Here is a 17803-nt window from a genome sequence, read left to right as displayed (position 1 = left end):
TGTCTGGTTTTGATATCAGGGTAATAACGGCCTCACAGAATGAGTTAAGAAGTGTTCCCTCTGCTTCTGTTTTTTGGAAGAGTTTGGGAAATACTGACATAAAATCTTCCTTAAATGTTTGGTGGAATTCACCAGTGAAGCTTTCTGGACTCAGGTTTTTCTTTGGAGGTTTTTTTTTTTTTACATCTTTATTGGAGTATAATTGCTTTACAAAGGTGTGTTAGTTTCTGCTTTATAACAAAGTGAATCAGTTATACATATACATATGTTCCCATATCTCTTCCCTCTTGCGTCTCCCTCCCTCCCACCCTCCCTATCCCACCCCTCTAGGTGGTCACAAAGCACCGAGCTGATCTCCCTGTGCTATGCAGCTGCTTCCCACTAGCTATCTATTTTACGTTTGGTAGTGTATATATGTTCATGCCACTCTCTCACTTTGTCCCAGCTTACCCTTCCCCCTCCCCATATCCTCAAGTCCATTCTCTAGTACTTTGGAGGTTTTTGATTACTTATTCACTTTCTTTACTTGTTGTAAGTCTGTTTAGACTATATTTCTTCTTGAGTCAGTTTTGGTAGTTTGTGTTTTTCCAGGAATTTGTGTATTTCATCTAGGTTATCTAATTTGTTAGCATATAATTATTCATAGTTTTCTCTTATAATCCTTTTTGAAAAAAATAAATTTAATTATTTATATTTGGCTGTGTTGGGTCTTCGTTGCTGTGTGCAGGCTTTCTCTAGTTACGGCGAGCGGGGGCTACTCTTCATTGCGGTGCGTGGGCTTCTCATTGCAGTGGCTTCTCTTGTTGTGGAGCACAGGCTCTAGGTGTGAGGGCTTCAATAGTGGTGGCACGTGGGTTCAGTAGTTGTGGCTTGCAGGCTCTAGAGCGCAAGCTCAGTAGTTGTGGCGAACGGGCTTAGTTGCTCTGCAACATGTGGGATCTTCCTGGACCAGGGCTCGAACCTGTGTCCCCTGCACTGACAGGCAGATTCTTAACCACTGTGCCACCAGGGAAGTCTGTCTTGTAATCCTTTTTATTTCTGTAAGATCAATAGTAATGTTTCCACTTTCATTTCTGATTTTAGTTATTTGCATCCTCTTCTTTTTTTTTTTTTTTTTGTCAGCCAGGCTGTAGATTTATTAGTCTTGTTGTTCTTTTTAAAGAAATAACTTTTAGTTGTGTTGCTTCTCTTGTTTTTCTATTCTGTATTTCATTTTTCTCCACTCTTGTCATTTTATTATTTCCCTCAGTTGCTAGCTTTGCATTTAGTTTGCTCTTCTTTTTCTAGTCCTCAAGGTACAGAGTTGTGACTGATTTCTTTCTTTTTAATGTAGGGCTCCACTGTTATACACTTCCCTCTGAGTGCTGCTTTTATTGTGTTACATGATTTTTAGTATGTTGTGTTTCGTTTTTACTTGTCTCTATTTTATAACTTCCCTGTGATTTCATCTTTGGCCTATGGTTATTTAAGGGTAGTTTAATTTCGGGACCTCCCTGGTGGTCCAATGGTTAAGAATCTGTCTTCTGTTGCAGGGTACACGGGTTCGATCCCTGGTCAGGGAACTAAGATCCCACATGCCACGGGGCAGCTAAGCCTGCACCGCAACTATTGAGCCCTTCCGCTCTAGAGCCTGCGGGCCACAACTAGAGAGAAGCCCGTGAGCTGCAACTAGAGAAGCCCCCGCACCGCAAGGAAGAGCCGTTGAGTTGCAACGCGTGCTGCAACTAAGACCCAACACAGCCAAACAACAATTTTAAAAAAAAAGAGTAGTTTAATTTCTACATACAGTTGATCCTCATTATTCATGGATTGCTTGTTTGTAAGTTTACCTACTCAGTAGAATTTGTCACTCGAGAATCAGTACATTCAGACCTGTGCAGAGTGGTGAAAAATTTGAGTCACCTGGCATACGTGTTCCCAGCCAAGGCTGAACAAGGCAATAAACTGCTTTCTTGTTTCAGCTGTTATACTGCAAACAAGAGTCCTTTTTGCAGTCTGCTCAGTACCACCTTTGTCATGTCTTTGTGCTTTTTTTTTTTTTTTTGCGGTACGCGGGCCCCTCACCGCTGTGGCTTTTCCTGCTGCAGAGCACAGGCTCCGGACGCACAGGCCCAGCAGCCATGGCTCACGGGCCCAGCCGCTCCGCGGCATGTGGGATCTTCCTGGACCGGGGCACGAACCCGTGTCCCCTGCATCGGCAGGCGGACTCTCAACCACTGCGCCATCAGGGAAGCCCTCTTTGTGCTTTTTTTTTTTTTTTTTTGATGGCTTTGCTGTTTAAAATGGTCCCCAAGCTGCAGTGCTGTTTAGTGTTCCTACATACAAGAAGGCTGTGATATGCTTTACAAAGGAAATATATGTGTGTGAGGTAAGATTCATTCAGGCACCAGTTATAGTTCTTTTGACCATGAGTTCAATATTAATGCATCAACAATATAGTATATCCAGAAAAGGGAAGAGGAAATTCACTGATGTGTATGTAAGGCCACTCTGGAAATGCTGAAGTAGTATCTGTAGTGTCTGATGAAGCTGTGGAAAAGATGGAAAAGTGGCTGACTTTGTGGATTCATGAGATGATAACCAATTTAAAAAAAGAAAGCATAGTGGACAGCATCGTTATGAAGATGAAAGCCAATGAAATCATGTTACCCAGAGTAAGGAAAATATTAAATTCTTCTCTTGTAGTACTAACTGGCCTGCACATTTCAAAAGACTATACAGCATGAAAAATGTTAAACTTGCAATAATCCTGAGTCAAGATCAAGAGGCTGTGGGAGAATGTTTAGGTTGTCTGCTAAGTGTTATTTAGGAAAAAGGCTATGTGGAAAAGCAGGTTTTCAATGCTGATGAGACTGGCTTGTAGAACTATTTCTCCAATTCTGTCAATGTTTGCTTCAGTTATTTTTGGGCTTTGTTTGGTGCAAATGTGTTTACAATCATTATATCTTCTTAATGAATTGATCCTTTTATCAATACATATTGTCCTTTGTCTTTGGTAACAATTTTTGACCTGAAGTCTGTTTTATCTGATTTTAGTAGTGCCACATAGCTCTCTCTTTTGGTTACTATTTGCATGAAATATGTTTTTCCATTTGTTCACATTCAACCTATTTGTGTCTTTGGATCCAAAGTGAGTCTCTTTAGGCAGCATATAGTTGGATCGTGTTTTCTTATCCATTCTACCAATCTCTGCCTTTCATTGGAGAGTTTAAACCATTTCCATCTAAAGTAATTACTGATAAGGAATGACTTTTGACATTTTGCTATTTGTTTTCTGTGTGTCTTATGCATTTTTTACTTCTAATTTCCTACATTACTGCTTTCTTTTGTGTTTGAGTTTTTTATAGCGTACCTTTTTTTTTTTTTTTTTTTTTTACCTTGTTTTAAACGAGCCCACATGCTATATAGCAGACACTATGAGCACAGCTTCAGGACTACTATTCCTCCTTTTATGACCACCAAGACCAGGGTTCATATCCAATGGGAAAGGGAACTGGAGGGTTATAGCGTACCATTTTTATTTCCTTCTTATTTCCTTTTGTGTATATTTTTTAGATACTTTGTGGTTACCATGGAGATTACAATTAATAACTAGATATATTTTGAAGGTATAACTGACACTTTTAATGGATTGGATGATGGGTATGAATGAGGAAGTCAAGGTTAACAACAAGGTATTTGGCCTGAGGAATGGAACAGTGGAGAAGTCATTTATTAGGAAGGAGATAACCATAGGAATTTAAGCTGGTCAGATGTGGAGATGGCAGAGAAATCAGGAGTTCAGATTTAGTCATGTTACATTTGAGATGCCTGTTAGACATTGATCACATAGGCTGTTGGATATAAAAGTCTGAGATTCAGGAGACATGTCCTGGCTAGAGATGGAAATTTGAGTCATGAACATATGGATTGTATATAAATCCTTGGGACTGGATGAGATCACTAAGGAAGTGAGTGTAGATTGGGAAATGGGCACACTAATACTAAAGAGCTGTGACTAAAGGGGGGAACTAACAAAAATGACTGAAAAGGAGTGGTCTATGTATATTTTATATATTTGTAATAGATTCTGTCATTTCTTAGGAAAGGATAATTCCACATAAATCTGTTTTCTTTCCAGCAATATCTAAATGAGGACAGTGGTCCTAAATATTAGTGGTCCTAAATTTTAGAGACAGTTTAACATAAAATAAAAAGGTAGTTATAATTTGGATATTCTTAAATATAAAATAAGTGTGCCAGATGAATTGGTTATTATGCATAATCTTCCTCCCCCAACATGGTCCCACTTTAGGAATATTACTTTATCTAGTTTTTCTAGGTGGTTTTACTTTTTATAGTCATTAAGATCTGTGATCTTTTTTATCTGCTTAAAAGATTGCTTGATAAAATACTTCTTTGCTTTGATACTGTAATTATACTGAATTCTGTTCTGTGGGGAGCGAATGTGAAAGTTATGTAGTCAGAACTGAATCAGGTCTTCCCCCAAATGTGTTTGTTTCCACAAAAAAAATCTAGGGAAAATATTGTGAAGGTAGAGACTAATGGCTTAAAAAAATCAACCGTCAATGAAAAAAAAAGTGACTTGTTCTTTTCCCAAGTAGTCATCTTACCCCAGTGAGATCTAAAGGTGCTCTGGAATAGGGGAAAAGCCTCCGCATGTAGCTTGTTCGCATTCCTAACTCTCCCATTTAAACACCTTGGAGTTAGTAAACCTGAATAAAGGTGGATTAAGTTAAGTTAAATTCAATTAACTTAAAATGCTTCTTTTTGCCTACCTTCAGTCCTAGCTTTTGAGACTTAATAAATGAATTTTTCTTCTATCTATTGTGTAAGAGAATTCCCACCAATAACTTTGTACTTTTTAACTTCCTTATGGGGTCTAAGTGAAAAAAGAGAAAGAAGAAAGACGCATAGGAGACTTTTTTGGTGGTGGTGGTAGTTTTTACTTCTTTGCCTCTCCCTTGCTATTAACAGTTAAAAAAAAAAATTAACAGAAAAATTGAAAAAACCTGAGTGCCTGCTACAGAGACAAAAGCCACTGTTATCATCTCTCACCTAGACTGTAACAGCAGCCTCCTAACTGGTCTTCCTGCTTCCACCCTTGCTCCCTTATTGTCTAATCCCATGACACTGCTCTGCTCAAAACCCTGCAATGGCTCCCCATTTGATTCCCCCCAAAATCAGATTTCTTACGGAGGGCTCTTAGGCTCTGGTTGCCATGACGTCTCTCACCTCTCCTCCTACCTGCTCTCTCTGTTCCAGCCACACTAGCTTCCTTGCCAGTCGCATTTCCTCATTAAAGACTTTGCTCTACCTGATCCCACTGCCTCATATATGTTCTTTCCTCAGATACCTGGTTGGCTAATTCTCTCACTTCCATCCAGTCTTGCCTTAAATCTCAGCTTGTCAATATAAAGCCTACACTGACTATCTTTTAATACTTTAACCTGCCCCACTCACATTCCCATACTCCTCATCCTATTTCTGTTACAGTTTTAATTATGATAGGTGTGGTTATGCTGTGGTAATGATTAACCCTGAAAACAGCTTAACAACAAAAGCTTATTTCTCATTTGTGTTTCATATCCATTATGGGTTAGCAAACAACTCTGTTCCACTTAGAACCTCAGGGACCCAGGCTGATAGAAGTTTGCCCATCTTGTGATGCATCTCAACATTCAGCTTCCAGCATCACATCTATAGGGAAGAGAGAGTTCATAGAATGATTGAAAGGGGCAGAAGCCACCTTTTTCCCAGTTCATTGTCAGAACCAGTCACATGGCCCCAATCTAACTGCAAAAGGAGCACAAGGAATATTTGGTGAACATTACTGTTTCAACACCTGTTCTCTTTTTATTTCTCCATAGTACTTATCATGTTTTATTGTATAATTTGTAGATGTTATATAAAATGTCATTTATATATTTACATATGTATAATTTGCATATTTTGTGTTTATTATTTAGTGCCTTTCCTCAGCAAGAATTTAAAACTTATTCTCCTAGAAAACCTCACTACTTACAGCTTCTTGGACACAAGCATTTCTTCATTTGCTCCTGCTGTTTGTAATGTCCTCTATCTTTTTTGCCCTGTGCTTCTTTTTCCTCTAAAGAGTAAATCCTACTTATCTTTTGGGACAATTTGAATCTTAATCTGGGAGACTCAACTAACATCCTTAAACTAAGTTAAAGGCCCATCCCTTAGACTCCCTCTGAATTTTTATTATACTCCTATCATAGCCCTTAACCTCCTTATAGGGTTACATGTCTGTCTGCCCCATTAACCAAGTTCCTCATGCATATGGAAGAATGTCTGAAGAAATACATGGAGCCTAGAAAAGAAACTATGAGGATCCAAATAAGGACAGTATAAGTAGGGTGAAGAGATGACAGAATCAGAAATATTTAGAAAGTAAAATCAGCAAGACTTGCTTATTGGTTGAATATGAGGGATAAGGGAGAAATCAAGGATAATTCATACTTCTCATTTAGATTATGATACTTCCAAGTGAAATAGGGAATATGAGAGGAGGAACAAGTCTAGGTGGTAGGATGATGAGTTGGGTTTGAGGTATAGTATGTTTACCTCCATAAGGATCTCAAGATGGAGATATGTGCAGGGGTTGGCTAAATGGTTCTTAATCCAAGGACATGGATAGGTCTTCAGCATGCTAAGTAGTAGTTAAAAGATAAGAAAAGGTGAGACTGCCAATAACTACTAAGGGCAGAACCCTTAGTTAAACTAACGTTTAAGGAACAATTAGAGGAATACATGCTCTTGTGCAGAAAACACAGAAAAAAATAGGTGGTCAAAGGGGAACCACGAGAGTGTGATGCTGTCGAAATCAAGGTATTTAGACTTTCAGGAAGAAATATGTGGGCCATGTTAAAAGCAGTAGAGAAGTCAAATCAAAACAACTGTGTACTAAATCTTGACCACTCTTCTTGCAACCTTACTTAACTCTTTCAACTCCACTTCTTATTGAACCACCTTGAATTCTTATTGAATTGAACTATCTTGGCTTCAATTTCATTGAGAAATTTGAAGTTATCAGGCACATGCCCATCCATCAATCATTTCCTCCTTCCCCTTAATATCAGGAGCTTCAAAGCCAAGTCTAATACCAGTGCCATTAATACTAAGAGTTGTCTACATTTTAAGTTTTTTCCCAATTTATGGCTTTCTGCTCCCAGTATCCCACCAAAATTTTTTGTAATAAGGTTGCCATTTGAAATTTTAGTGGAGGGGCAAAAATGGACAACAAATTACGTGATGCTGAATATCGAAAGGAAGATGTGGAAATGGCAAATAGCAGTCAGTCACTGATGGAAGTGAGAGGGAGATAATGCCTCCTCCCCAAGGGAGCAATGATATTCACCTGGACCAGATTCAGGCATTATTCCAGAGGCACTTTCATTTTGGAGCTACAGTAAAAGTATGTCTCTTACCTGTTTTTCTTCTGTAGCATACCAGTGATTGAATCTTTACTGTAGAAGCAAAAATGAGCCAATTCCCACAACGAAGATTGTAGAAGCATTCCATTTGATTCATTTGTTCATTCATGTAAAAGTATTTCCTGAATGTCTGCTATGTGCCATGCTTATGGTTAGGTGCTGGGAATACAACGGAGAGTAAAAAACACATAGTTCTTGTTCTCCTGGAGTTTTGTAGTATAGTGATTTTTTATTTGCTTGTTTATATTTAACCTAATTTATTTAACTAATTTTACCTTTTTTTTCCCTTTAGTATCCTCTTATATATGGACTGATTCTTATTCCCTGCTGGTGTTCTCTAGTTTGCCTAAGTAGAATTTACATGGGCATGCACTCCATTCTGGTAAGGAAAACATTGTGTTCATAGAGCTTTATTTTTTTCTAAAATCGACAGGCAATTGTATAATTTTTAATCATTTTCAAACTTACTGGAAACCTAAATGAGAAAATGTAGTTACTGTAAATCTTCTTTGTTTTGCAAAAATAGAAACAGGATGCTTTGTAAAATTTTAATGTAGTTATCACGTATTTCATACAAACAGTTCCCACAATAACCAAGTATTATACTCAGGATAACATTTCTCCCTCCTTCCAGTTTCACTTTTCTTTTCTTTCTCATTCTCTTCTATGCCTTTCCTACCACTGAGTCAAAACCAACAATGTAAATACAGACACCAAGGAGCTCTACTTATAAGTGAGGACCCAGTGACTAGAAGCTAAATGAACTTAAACTGCCCTGGTGCCACTTGTATTTGAATATTAAACTCTAGTTTTCTTGGCTTACATCAGATATTTTATTTTGAGAATGCAATTCAGTTTCAAAAGCAGCAGCACAGAGACGCTGTACTCTTTCAGCCAGCCACACCTACTCACTTCCCTTCCCCTCTATCCCATTGACATTTCCTAGTTCGGGCCTGCACCATCTCTTAACCAGATTACTGCAGCAGCTTCTTAATTAGCAGCCCCACTTCCAGTAGGACACTGATCCATACAGTGTTTAGCCTCCTGTTGTAGTTTACTGCCCAAAATGCAAGTATAGATGCCATACTGAATGACCTGTGTTTCCTCAAATGCAAAGGGTGTTTCATATCTCCATACCGTTAGCAATGCCTTAACCGCCACATGGAATGCCCTTTTCCTTTTCTTTGCCTAACGGACTATCATCTCCTGTTCTTCATGACTCACAAAAAAAATTATCTCCTAAAGCGTCATTACCTTCCCCATCTTTCCTTTCTCAAGACTGGTTAGGTAGCCTTTCTCCCAGAGCATATTGAACATAATTCTGGCATAGCACTTATGCTAAATTGCTACTGCTTTTTTCTTTATCTCTCATCCCCACTAGAAAATAAGCAACATGAGAAAAGTAACTCTCTATCCCTTGCATTTAGTGTGGTGTCTCTTAGGACACTCTGTGAATATATTATGTATTATCTTGTAGATAAAGGATCAGAAGAAAGGTGGAGAGATAGAAATGAATTCATGGAATCCAAAAGTTTATAATGGATTATATAAAATTTTTCTTGTCCTTAACAAGTTCACATTTTTAGACTTTTCTGCTCATAAAAGTGTGTCATTAGCTTATTCCGTAGCTGTAGAAGTATTGGGTTTCTACTTCTTCCTCAGATTGCTTGCTTCCAGCAGCTGCCCCTTCACTAGTAAATTTCCAGAAGTCCCAAATGCTATGTTAAGAAGCAAGCTATTTGTGTTTTATTTTTTATAATTATTTATATTAATGCAAATTATGAATTGGCATATAATTATCTTTCTGACTAATCTCTACTAATTTTATAATAGACTAAGTATCACATTTTTATATCAAATCTAATATTAGTCACAAGAAAATGTTTTCCATCTCTGTGCCATGTTACAGTTATTCCCTTCCACTACCAATTAGCAATATCGCACCTAAAAAACTAACAAAAGGTTATACATCTATGAATGATAATATTATCCCTAGATTCATTATCATCATAAAAGAGGAATAAGAATCTTAATATATTGAATATGTAATCTCAACCATGCTGTTCTTCAAAAAAAGGAAATGTATAGTGAATTGATTAAATATTCAAGCTGAGTTCAGTTCATGTTTAGATACTGGATAACATCTGTTCTTGAATCAGCTGAAGTAAAAACAATATTGATGTATTATTTTTCAAATCATGCGTCTGACAACCAAATCATGAGTCCAATAACCCTCGGTCTTTTTTTTTTGGCCGCACTGTGAGGCTTGTGGGATCTTAGTTCCCAGACCAGGAATTGAACCCGGGCCCCAGCAGTGAGAACACCAAGTCCTAACCACTGGACCACCAGGGAATTCCCCAGCCCATCTTTTAATTATTCAAAAACGATCTTGTCCCATAAAATGTCTTTATCAGTTTTATTCTGAGTAGCTACTGAATTTTATTATGTATAGCATTGCAAGTTGTTTTCCTTTTAAAAGTAAAATCACAGATGACTTGCAAGCATTGTAAATTATGTTTCTGTATTATAAGCACGATTATTCCGAATCAATAACATATTGGTTTTATCATTTGATAATTAATATATGAAATTATAGTCATAATGAATCCCCCCTTTTTACATTATGGATCTAATATATTCCCACAATTTTTACTTTTTCCTATATTTTAATGCTTCAGTAATTACCTGCATTTTGAACTATTGTCTTAATCATAATTTGTATCTTCATTGTTTATTGTGAAATTACTATGGAACTATAGGCAGAGTATGCCCTAGAAGTTGCTAATAGGTGCTTAGATGCCATACTATCTAAGCAGATGTCTTTATTAACATTAAGAAGAAAGTTCTAATAATGTAGTCTAAATAATTTATAACGAGCACTTTGTTGAGTATTTTCCATACGCTTTGTTTTTATTGTTATAACACAAAGAGCAACACTTAAGTTTATTTTTAACATTTGCCTACCTTCCTAAATAGATTTTCTTAATCCCCAGAAAAGTAGAGGAGTTACTACATCCATTTTTCCTCTATTTATGTATGTATGTATGTATGTATGTATTTATGTGTTTGTTTGTTTGTTTACTTTTTTGGCTGTGCCATGCGGCATGCGGGATCTTAGTTCCCCGACCTGGATTGAGCCCATTGGGAGTGCAGAGTCTTAACTTAATGGGGAAGTCCCCATTTTTCCTTTATTCATTATCAAACTTAGCTCTAAAAATTTCTTGAAACACAAGCCATTTTTAAATTACTAGATTAAGTACTTGACAAATTACTGTTTTGTTTCTACATTAGTAAAATTATGAATATGTTATAATTACATTTACCCAAAATTGTACTAAAAGTTTATTTTTCTATATGTGGAAAGTCTTTTTAGAAAGGTATTATGAGATCATGAAGTAGAATGTACCTCTCAAACCCATTTTTTTTTGTGTGTGTGTGGTACGTGGGCCTCTCACTGTTGTGGCCTCTCCCACTGCGGAGCACAGGCTCTGGACGTGCAGGCCCAGCAGCCATGGCTCACGGGCCTAGCGGCTCCGCGGCATGTGGGATCTTCCCGGACCGGGGCACAAACCTGTGTCCCCTGCATCGGCAGGTGGACTCTCAACCACTGCGCCACCAGGGAAGCCTCAAACCCATTTTTATAACAAGACATAAAAATCAAACTAACCAAACAACAGGGAAAATCCTGAAAACATGTTATAGAGAAAGATCCAGAACAGTAAACACTAAGAGTTTTAATAGTGGTTATTTCTGGGTAATAATTACTTGTTAATGTTTATCCATATTTTCTAGTTTTTCTGTACTGAACATGTATTAAATTTTAATTTTAATTAAAGATAAAAATTTCAAAATCCATCCCTAATAATGCCTTTATAATCAAGGATTGCATTCCAATAATACATTTTGTTGTTAGAAACCCTGTTGGCATCACTGACATGTTGAATTAGAAGCTGAACACCTGAAATATGTTACAGTTAAAAAAAAAAAAAACCTCTAGGAGCCAGCAGAAGTCTTGAATTCTAGCCTCAGCGAATCACTAGCCTCTCTAGTTTTATTTACTGATTGGAAGAAATGAAAAGGAGACAATTTCAGATTTAATACATAAGAAATCTTTATTGAATTTATGGTATTTGATATCTTCTACCATAAATTTGATAACCATGAACATTCCATTCAAATGTGTAATTAACTTTTACAGCATATATGTTATCTATAATTAATAAGTATCTAAAATTATTTGCTAAGTTTCTTTTTGGAAAATTTCCTACTTTGAGTTCTTTATGCTACCTTTAACATCAGCTTTTCTCTATTGCATACTTTGTGCTATAATGCTTAAAACCACTTAGTTACACATTTTAATATTGTACATTAAATTGATATTACAATGATAGCCACCATGTTTATGTCCTGAATTCAATCATTCTTCCTTCTGGTTCTGTAGCATGGAAATTAAATGTGCCTTTTTATCCAGGATAATATTATAAATAATTAATAATTCAATCAGAAAAGGAGGCAGATTTGTATAGAGACTTGTAGCGATCTAAGTTTATTATTCATAGAGCTATAAAAGAAAAGCAAAGGACAACAAATATTGGATGTTTTATGTCATACTGAAATATACATCTAAAAATATAATTGATGTGTTATCATATATATATATAATCATGTAAATCAGCAAGCAAAAGAAAATCCAAAGGAATAGTTGCCCTAAAGACACAAATATACATTGTATAGAAAAGGAACAGTCCATAAACATATGAAATAATGCTTAATTAATTATAAGGGAAATGCAAATAAAACATCAAGAAATACCAACAACTCATGGAATATAAATTTCTATAAACATTCTGGAAATTTTTTATTGTCTTGTAAAATTGAACATGCACATATACTGTGATTCTGCTATTACATTCCTAGGCATATGTCCTGGAGAAACTTTCATAGACCCATACGGGAACATAAAAAGAAAGAACATAGAGGCATTGTTTATAATGCTGGTTGGTTTAAGAATATATACCAATTAAGAAAGCATTCAAGCTTAACCATAACCAATGAACTAATCCAAAAGCTGAAAACATCCTAAGTGACCATCAGTGGGAAAATAGATAAATTGTATAACCACACAATAAAATATTACATAGTTGTGGCAGTGAATGACCTATAACTAACTACATATGATGAATGAATCTTAAAAACTTAATGTTAAGTGTAAGAAGCAAATCAACGGAGACTGCATACTGCCTAACATTTTTATAAAGCTCAGAAAGAAGCAAAACTAGGTAATGTTTTGTTTGGAGATATGTGATAAAAGTTTTTAAAAGCAGGTATTTATTCAGCTAATACTCAGGCTTATGCAGGGTGATAGAACTAGGAAACAGCATACCAATAGATTCAAAGTACTGGTAATATTATAGTTCTTTATGGGGGCAGTGATTTCATAGATATTCTTTTTGTAATTTCATATATACTTTACGTATCTTATTCTATGTACTAACTATTACATAATAAAAATCTTAGGACAGAAAAACATTAAGCAACTACTCTGTTGCTTAACTGTATTGAATGCTGTTGAGACGTAACCATTGTTTTGGGCAGCATAAAGGTCACTAGTATCCATGAAAAGAGTGGTTTCAATGCAGTGATTAGTTTAGGAAAAAATAGGAAGTGAGAAAGTGGAGGCAGTGAATATAAGCAACTCTTCTGATAAGTTTTTCAGTGATACTAGATCCCAGGGTTTTGTTTTGTTTGTTTTAAGGTGGAAATTCTGAAACAGTTTTGTTCATGTCAGGAATGATTCAGAAAGGAAAGTTCTTTTAATAATAGTGTTATTTCCTCCAATAAACCATCTTCTATTTTCTACCCAGTTGTTTGTACCTAAAAGTAGGAGTCATTTTTGATCCCTTTTTCTTTTGCTTCTCTCTTACATTCAGATCATCACCAAGTTGAAGTCCGTCAACTCTAATTTTAAAATATTTTACTAAATCCATCTAGGTACGTCTCTTTATATGGACCATATCTAGAGTGAACCACTACAGTAGCCTCCCACTAGTGTCTCCTGTCTTCCATACTTTACCCCTATAATATATTCTCTACACAGCAGATGGAATGTTCTTCTATAAATATCCATCAGATTTTATTACACTCCTACTTGGGAATCTTTCAGGCTCCCTATCACTTTTGAAATAAAATCTGAACTTCTTACCTAGCCTACAGGGGCCCCATCTACATGATTTGACATCTGCCTGTCTCTTGGATCTCATATCACATCACTCTTCTCACTATTTGAGCCACACGGAATTTCTCTAAGTTCCTTGAACTCACTAGGTTCTTTTCTGCCTCAAGGCCTTGGCACTCCCTCTACCTGGGACACTTCTCCTTAGATCTAAAGATAGGGCTGACTCTTTTTTGGAATCAGATTTCTGCTCAAGGGTCACCTCCTCAGACAGGTTTCCCTAATCACTCTGATAGGGTCTTTCATCATTCTACCCCATTGTCTTGTTTTAATTTCTTTATAACAATCTGAAATTGTAATATTTATCTATTTTTTACTCACATGGTTACTGTCAGTCATCCCCACTAAAATGTAAGCTCTATGGCAGTAGGAATCTTTTCATTTATTAAGCAGTGTATACTCAGCCCCTAAAATAGCATCAGGCACATGTAGGTACTCAATAAGTATTTGTTCAGTGAATAAATGAATGAATGGGAAAAGGAAAAATAGGCTTTGTATCCTCTTTAGTCATGGAAATAATTATGTATTTAAATGTGTGATTATTAAATGCATGAAGATGAAGTCTTTGAAAAATAAGTACAGTTGATCCTTGGACAACGCGGAGGTCAGCACAATCAAAAATCCACCTATAGGGCTTCCCTGGTGGCACAGTGGTTGAGAGTTCACCTGCCGATGCAGGGGACGTGGGTTCGTGCCCTGGTCTGGGAAGATCCCACATGCCGTGGAGCGGCTGGACCCGTGAGCCATGGCCGCTGAGCCTGCGCATCCAGAGCGTGTGCTCCGCAACAGGAGAGGCCACAACAGTGAGAGGCCCGTGTACCACAAAAAAAAAAAAAAAAAAATCCACCTATAATTAGAGTGCCCTTCATAAACTTGGTTCCTCTGTATCTGCAGTTCCTTTGTATCAGGGGTTCTGCATCCTCAGATTCAACCAACTGGGGATCATGTAGTACTGTACTACTGTTTACTATTGAAAAAAATCAGCAGTTAAGTGGATCCACACAATTCAAACTCATGTTGTTTAAGGGTCAGCTGTATATTGTTTTTCCCAGAAATCACTACATACGTTAAGCATAGTTTATTGTTCATTTGAATATACATTTGTGTATAGCATATATGTATTAATTTGTAAAAGGGCAGAGCTATAAAAGCATAATCATTTTATCATCAATGAATCTTTTTAGTATTATTAAAACAGCTTTTAGTACCTATTATATAAAGTTTACTTTAAGAATGTGACATATTTAAAAAATGTACATTTATTAACATTGAAATGTGAAATATATATATATATATATATATATATATATATATATATGTATTTCCTTAAATGCCAAAAAAGTATTATACTAAACAACTCTACCTTCTTCTTTTCTCAGGATGTTATTGCTGGATTCGTATATACCATTTTAATCTTAGCTATCTTCTATCCATTTGTGGACCTGATTGACAACTTCAACCAAACTCACAAATATGCTCCATTAATCATCATCGGGCTTCATTTAGCCTTGGGGATCTTTTCTTTCACTCTAGACACTTGGAGTACATCCCGGGGAGACACAGCTGAGATTCTAGGAAGTGGTGCTGGGATTGCATGTGGATCTCATTTTACCTATAAAATGGGTCTAATATTAGATCCTCCTCTGGATATATTACCTTTACCTAGGTCCCCCATTTCAGTGACTCTGTTTGGAAAAGCCATATTGCGGATTCTCTTAGGGATGTTGTTTGTACTAGTAGTCAGAGATATAATGAAAAGGATCACTATTCCTTTAGCCTGTAAAATCTTCAATATACCATGTAATGATGTTCGAAAAGCAAGACAGCACATGGAAGTTGAACTTCCTTATCGGTATATTACCTATGGAATGGTTGGTTTCTCTATCACATTTTTTGTTCCTTACATATTTTTCTTTATTGGTATCTCTTGATGGAGAAATATTGTTTATGATAAGAAAGGAGGGTATCAGTTACTGATATCTAAAACCATATTCTAGTTAAAAGCCAAATCAGAGTTAGGCTTTTGCAGGAATTTAACTTAAATAATTATTTAAGTAAATTCATAGGAGTCAGTGCATTTTATCATTGCACATCCAGTTATTGTTTTAGGTGAGCTGAGCTATTTCAACATTGAGAAAATGATAAGTATCCATTTGGAATGTTCATGTAATATTTGGAGAGTTTTGTGCTGTTACGGATTCAAGTTATATATAATATATATTAAGGAACATAATATACAATTATGTGTCTAATATATGTTATATATAAAATAATATACCTAAGTTTTTTTTTAAACCATGGGGGTGTATTATAAAATCAATAATAATATGCAAACAGTTGTGCCTGTGTATTTGGACTTAATACAGGTATGTTGTTATTAACAGATATATTTAACGTTTATTTACTATGGGAGCCATTTCCTAATCAAATTGCATAATTACTAGACCAGAATTCGTATGCTACCACATATTGATTTCCTGCCTCTTTTTATACTGCCATCACCTTTCATGTTACTCATGACGTTGAACATAGGAGGCATTTTTAATGGACCAAATTTTCAGAAAAATCAGTTTTTGGATTCCTTTTTTTTGTTCCCCAGTTCTGTACACTGTGTTGAATGTACTTTATTTGCACTTGTTCTGGACATTAGTTTAATAATTCAGGTACTGAATTTTATTGCTTGCTAATTGTGCCTTTCTGTTGCTGAATTAAGAAATGCCATGTATACTGTGATATAAAAATAAGACTAACTTTATCTTAAGTTACATATAATCAGACAAATATTTTAAAAAAATATCGTCAAGCTAACAGGGCTAGCAGTAAACCACCTTCAGTTCTTTAGCCTTTGTTTAGAAAGAAATGTGGAATGGACTAAACTTTCTCACTAATTTATTGGGAACCTAAATGGATAAATATTTCCATTTTTGTAGGTATTTTTCTGTGCATTGTAAGTTATAGGAACAAGATATATTTTTTGTACATTGTCTTGATCGTTTATACTACAGGTAGATATTTCCAATGAATGGAACTGTAATTGAACTTTATAGATGGGACAATGCACATTTCATATGTAAACAAACCATTTTTCTAAATTATTTGCAAATGATTGGGTTTAGCAGGGTTAACTTTTAATACCATTTATTAGCTACTATGGTAAATTATAAAATTTTAAAGTATCAGTATTTTAGGTCCTATTATTTTTTTCAACCTTTTATTATTTTCATGGTGGAATATTTGAGTATAAATATTAAACTATTCTTTATTCTGTTCGTGCCTTTATATTTTGAAGTGTAATTGTAATTAGATTAACATTAAGTTTATTTGTATTAAGTTTTTCATAAAGAAGAGAATTAACTTTCCATGTAAATGAGCATCAGGTATGGAATTACTGACTTAGTGCAATATCTGTCTGATTATCCAGAGGTATCAACTTAAGATGTTTCTATTTTGGGCAGCATAACTATTTGAGCTCATATTTTTATAATTATGATTGAGAATTTAGGGACATGGTAATTTTTGCCAGTACTGAATCTGATAATTGTTAATAAAGCAACTAAATTTTCGACATTTACCTATTAGTTAACAGAAAACCAAGGCACTTAGGAACATATCGGTACGTTGGAAAATGTGCAAAGAACTTTTCTTTCAAAATGTGTTCACTGAATCAAATTTTAGGGACTATTTCCCATAATTTGAGTATATGCTATCTTATTAATTTTTATATCTAGCTTAAAAGGTATTTGAAAATATTCCATTTCTTTGTGATTTATTATTTTCTGTCCTATGATAGTTCCATGCTAAATGTATTTTAAAATAAAAGCCAAATTCAAGATTGGAGGGTGTTTTGTTTGCCGTCTATGCATTTGTTTCTGTATTGTCTGGTAGAGATTTATAAAATATATCTAGTTATTTTCATTCTAGCAGTCTTTTCCTGTGAAGCATTTTATTCAATATAAGTACTGTTTTTAGAAATAGAAGACACTGAAGAAATTCTTTAAGGTTCAAACTGCTTTGGGCTCTATATATGATCATTCTGACACTGTACTTTTAGTGAAAAGTTTCATAACTTTATTTTTAAAACTTATGCATAAAACATGTTTCAGTAAAATCCATG

At 35.5% G+C, this 17803-nt stretch overlaps 1 protein-coding gene across 2 annotated transcripts in view; it reads left to right on the top strand.

Annotated features, from left to right (window-relative positions):
- LOC308613962 (WD repeat-containing protein 89) overlaps positions 1-17803 on the top strand; it is a 104787-nt gene that overhangs the window by 17955 nt on the left and 69029 nt on the right. Inside the window, exons 2-3 of one of the 2 annotated variants that reach the window (XM_081228134.1) lie at positions 7750-7839; positions 15069-17524. The exons of the other annotated variant lie outside the window; for it this stretch is intronic. Of the exons in view, the coding sequence (XP_081084260.1) occupies positions 7750-7839; positions 15069-15620 (642 nt within the window). The 3' untranslated portion in view covers positions 15621-17524. Of the gene's footprint in view, positions 1-7749; positions 7840-15068; positions 17525-17803 lie in introns of those variants that run through there. 2 annotated transcript variants of the gene reach the window in all.

The sequence above is a fragment of the Mesoplodon bidens genome, assembly GCF_964165515.1.
Source record: "Mesoplodon bidens genome assembly, chromosome: 3".
Classification (NCBI taxonomy): Eukaryota; Metazoa; Chordata; class Mammalia; order Artiodactyla; family Ziphiidae; genus Mesoplodon; species Mesoplodon bidens.
This window is presented reverse-complemented; position numbering and strand designations above follow the sequence as displayed.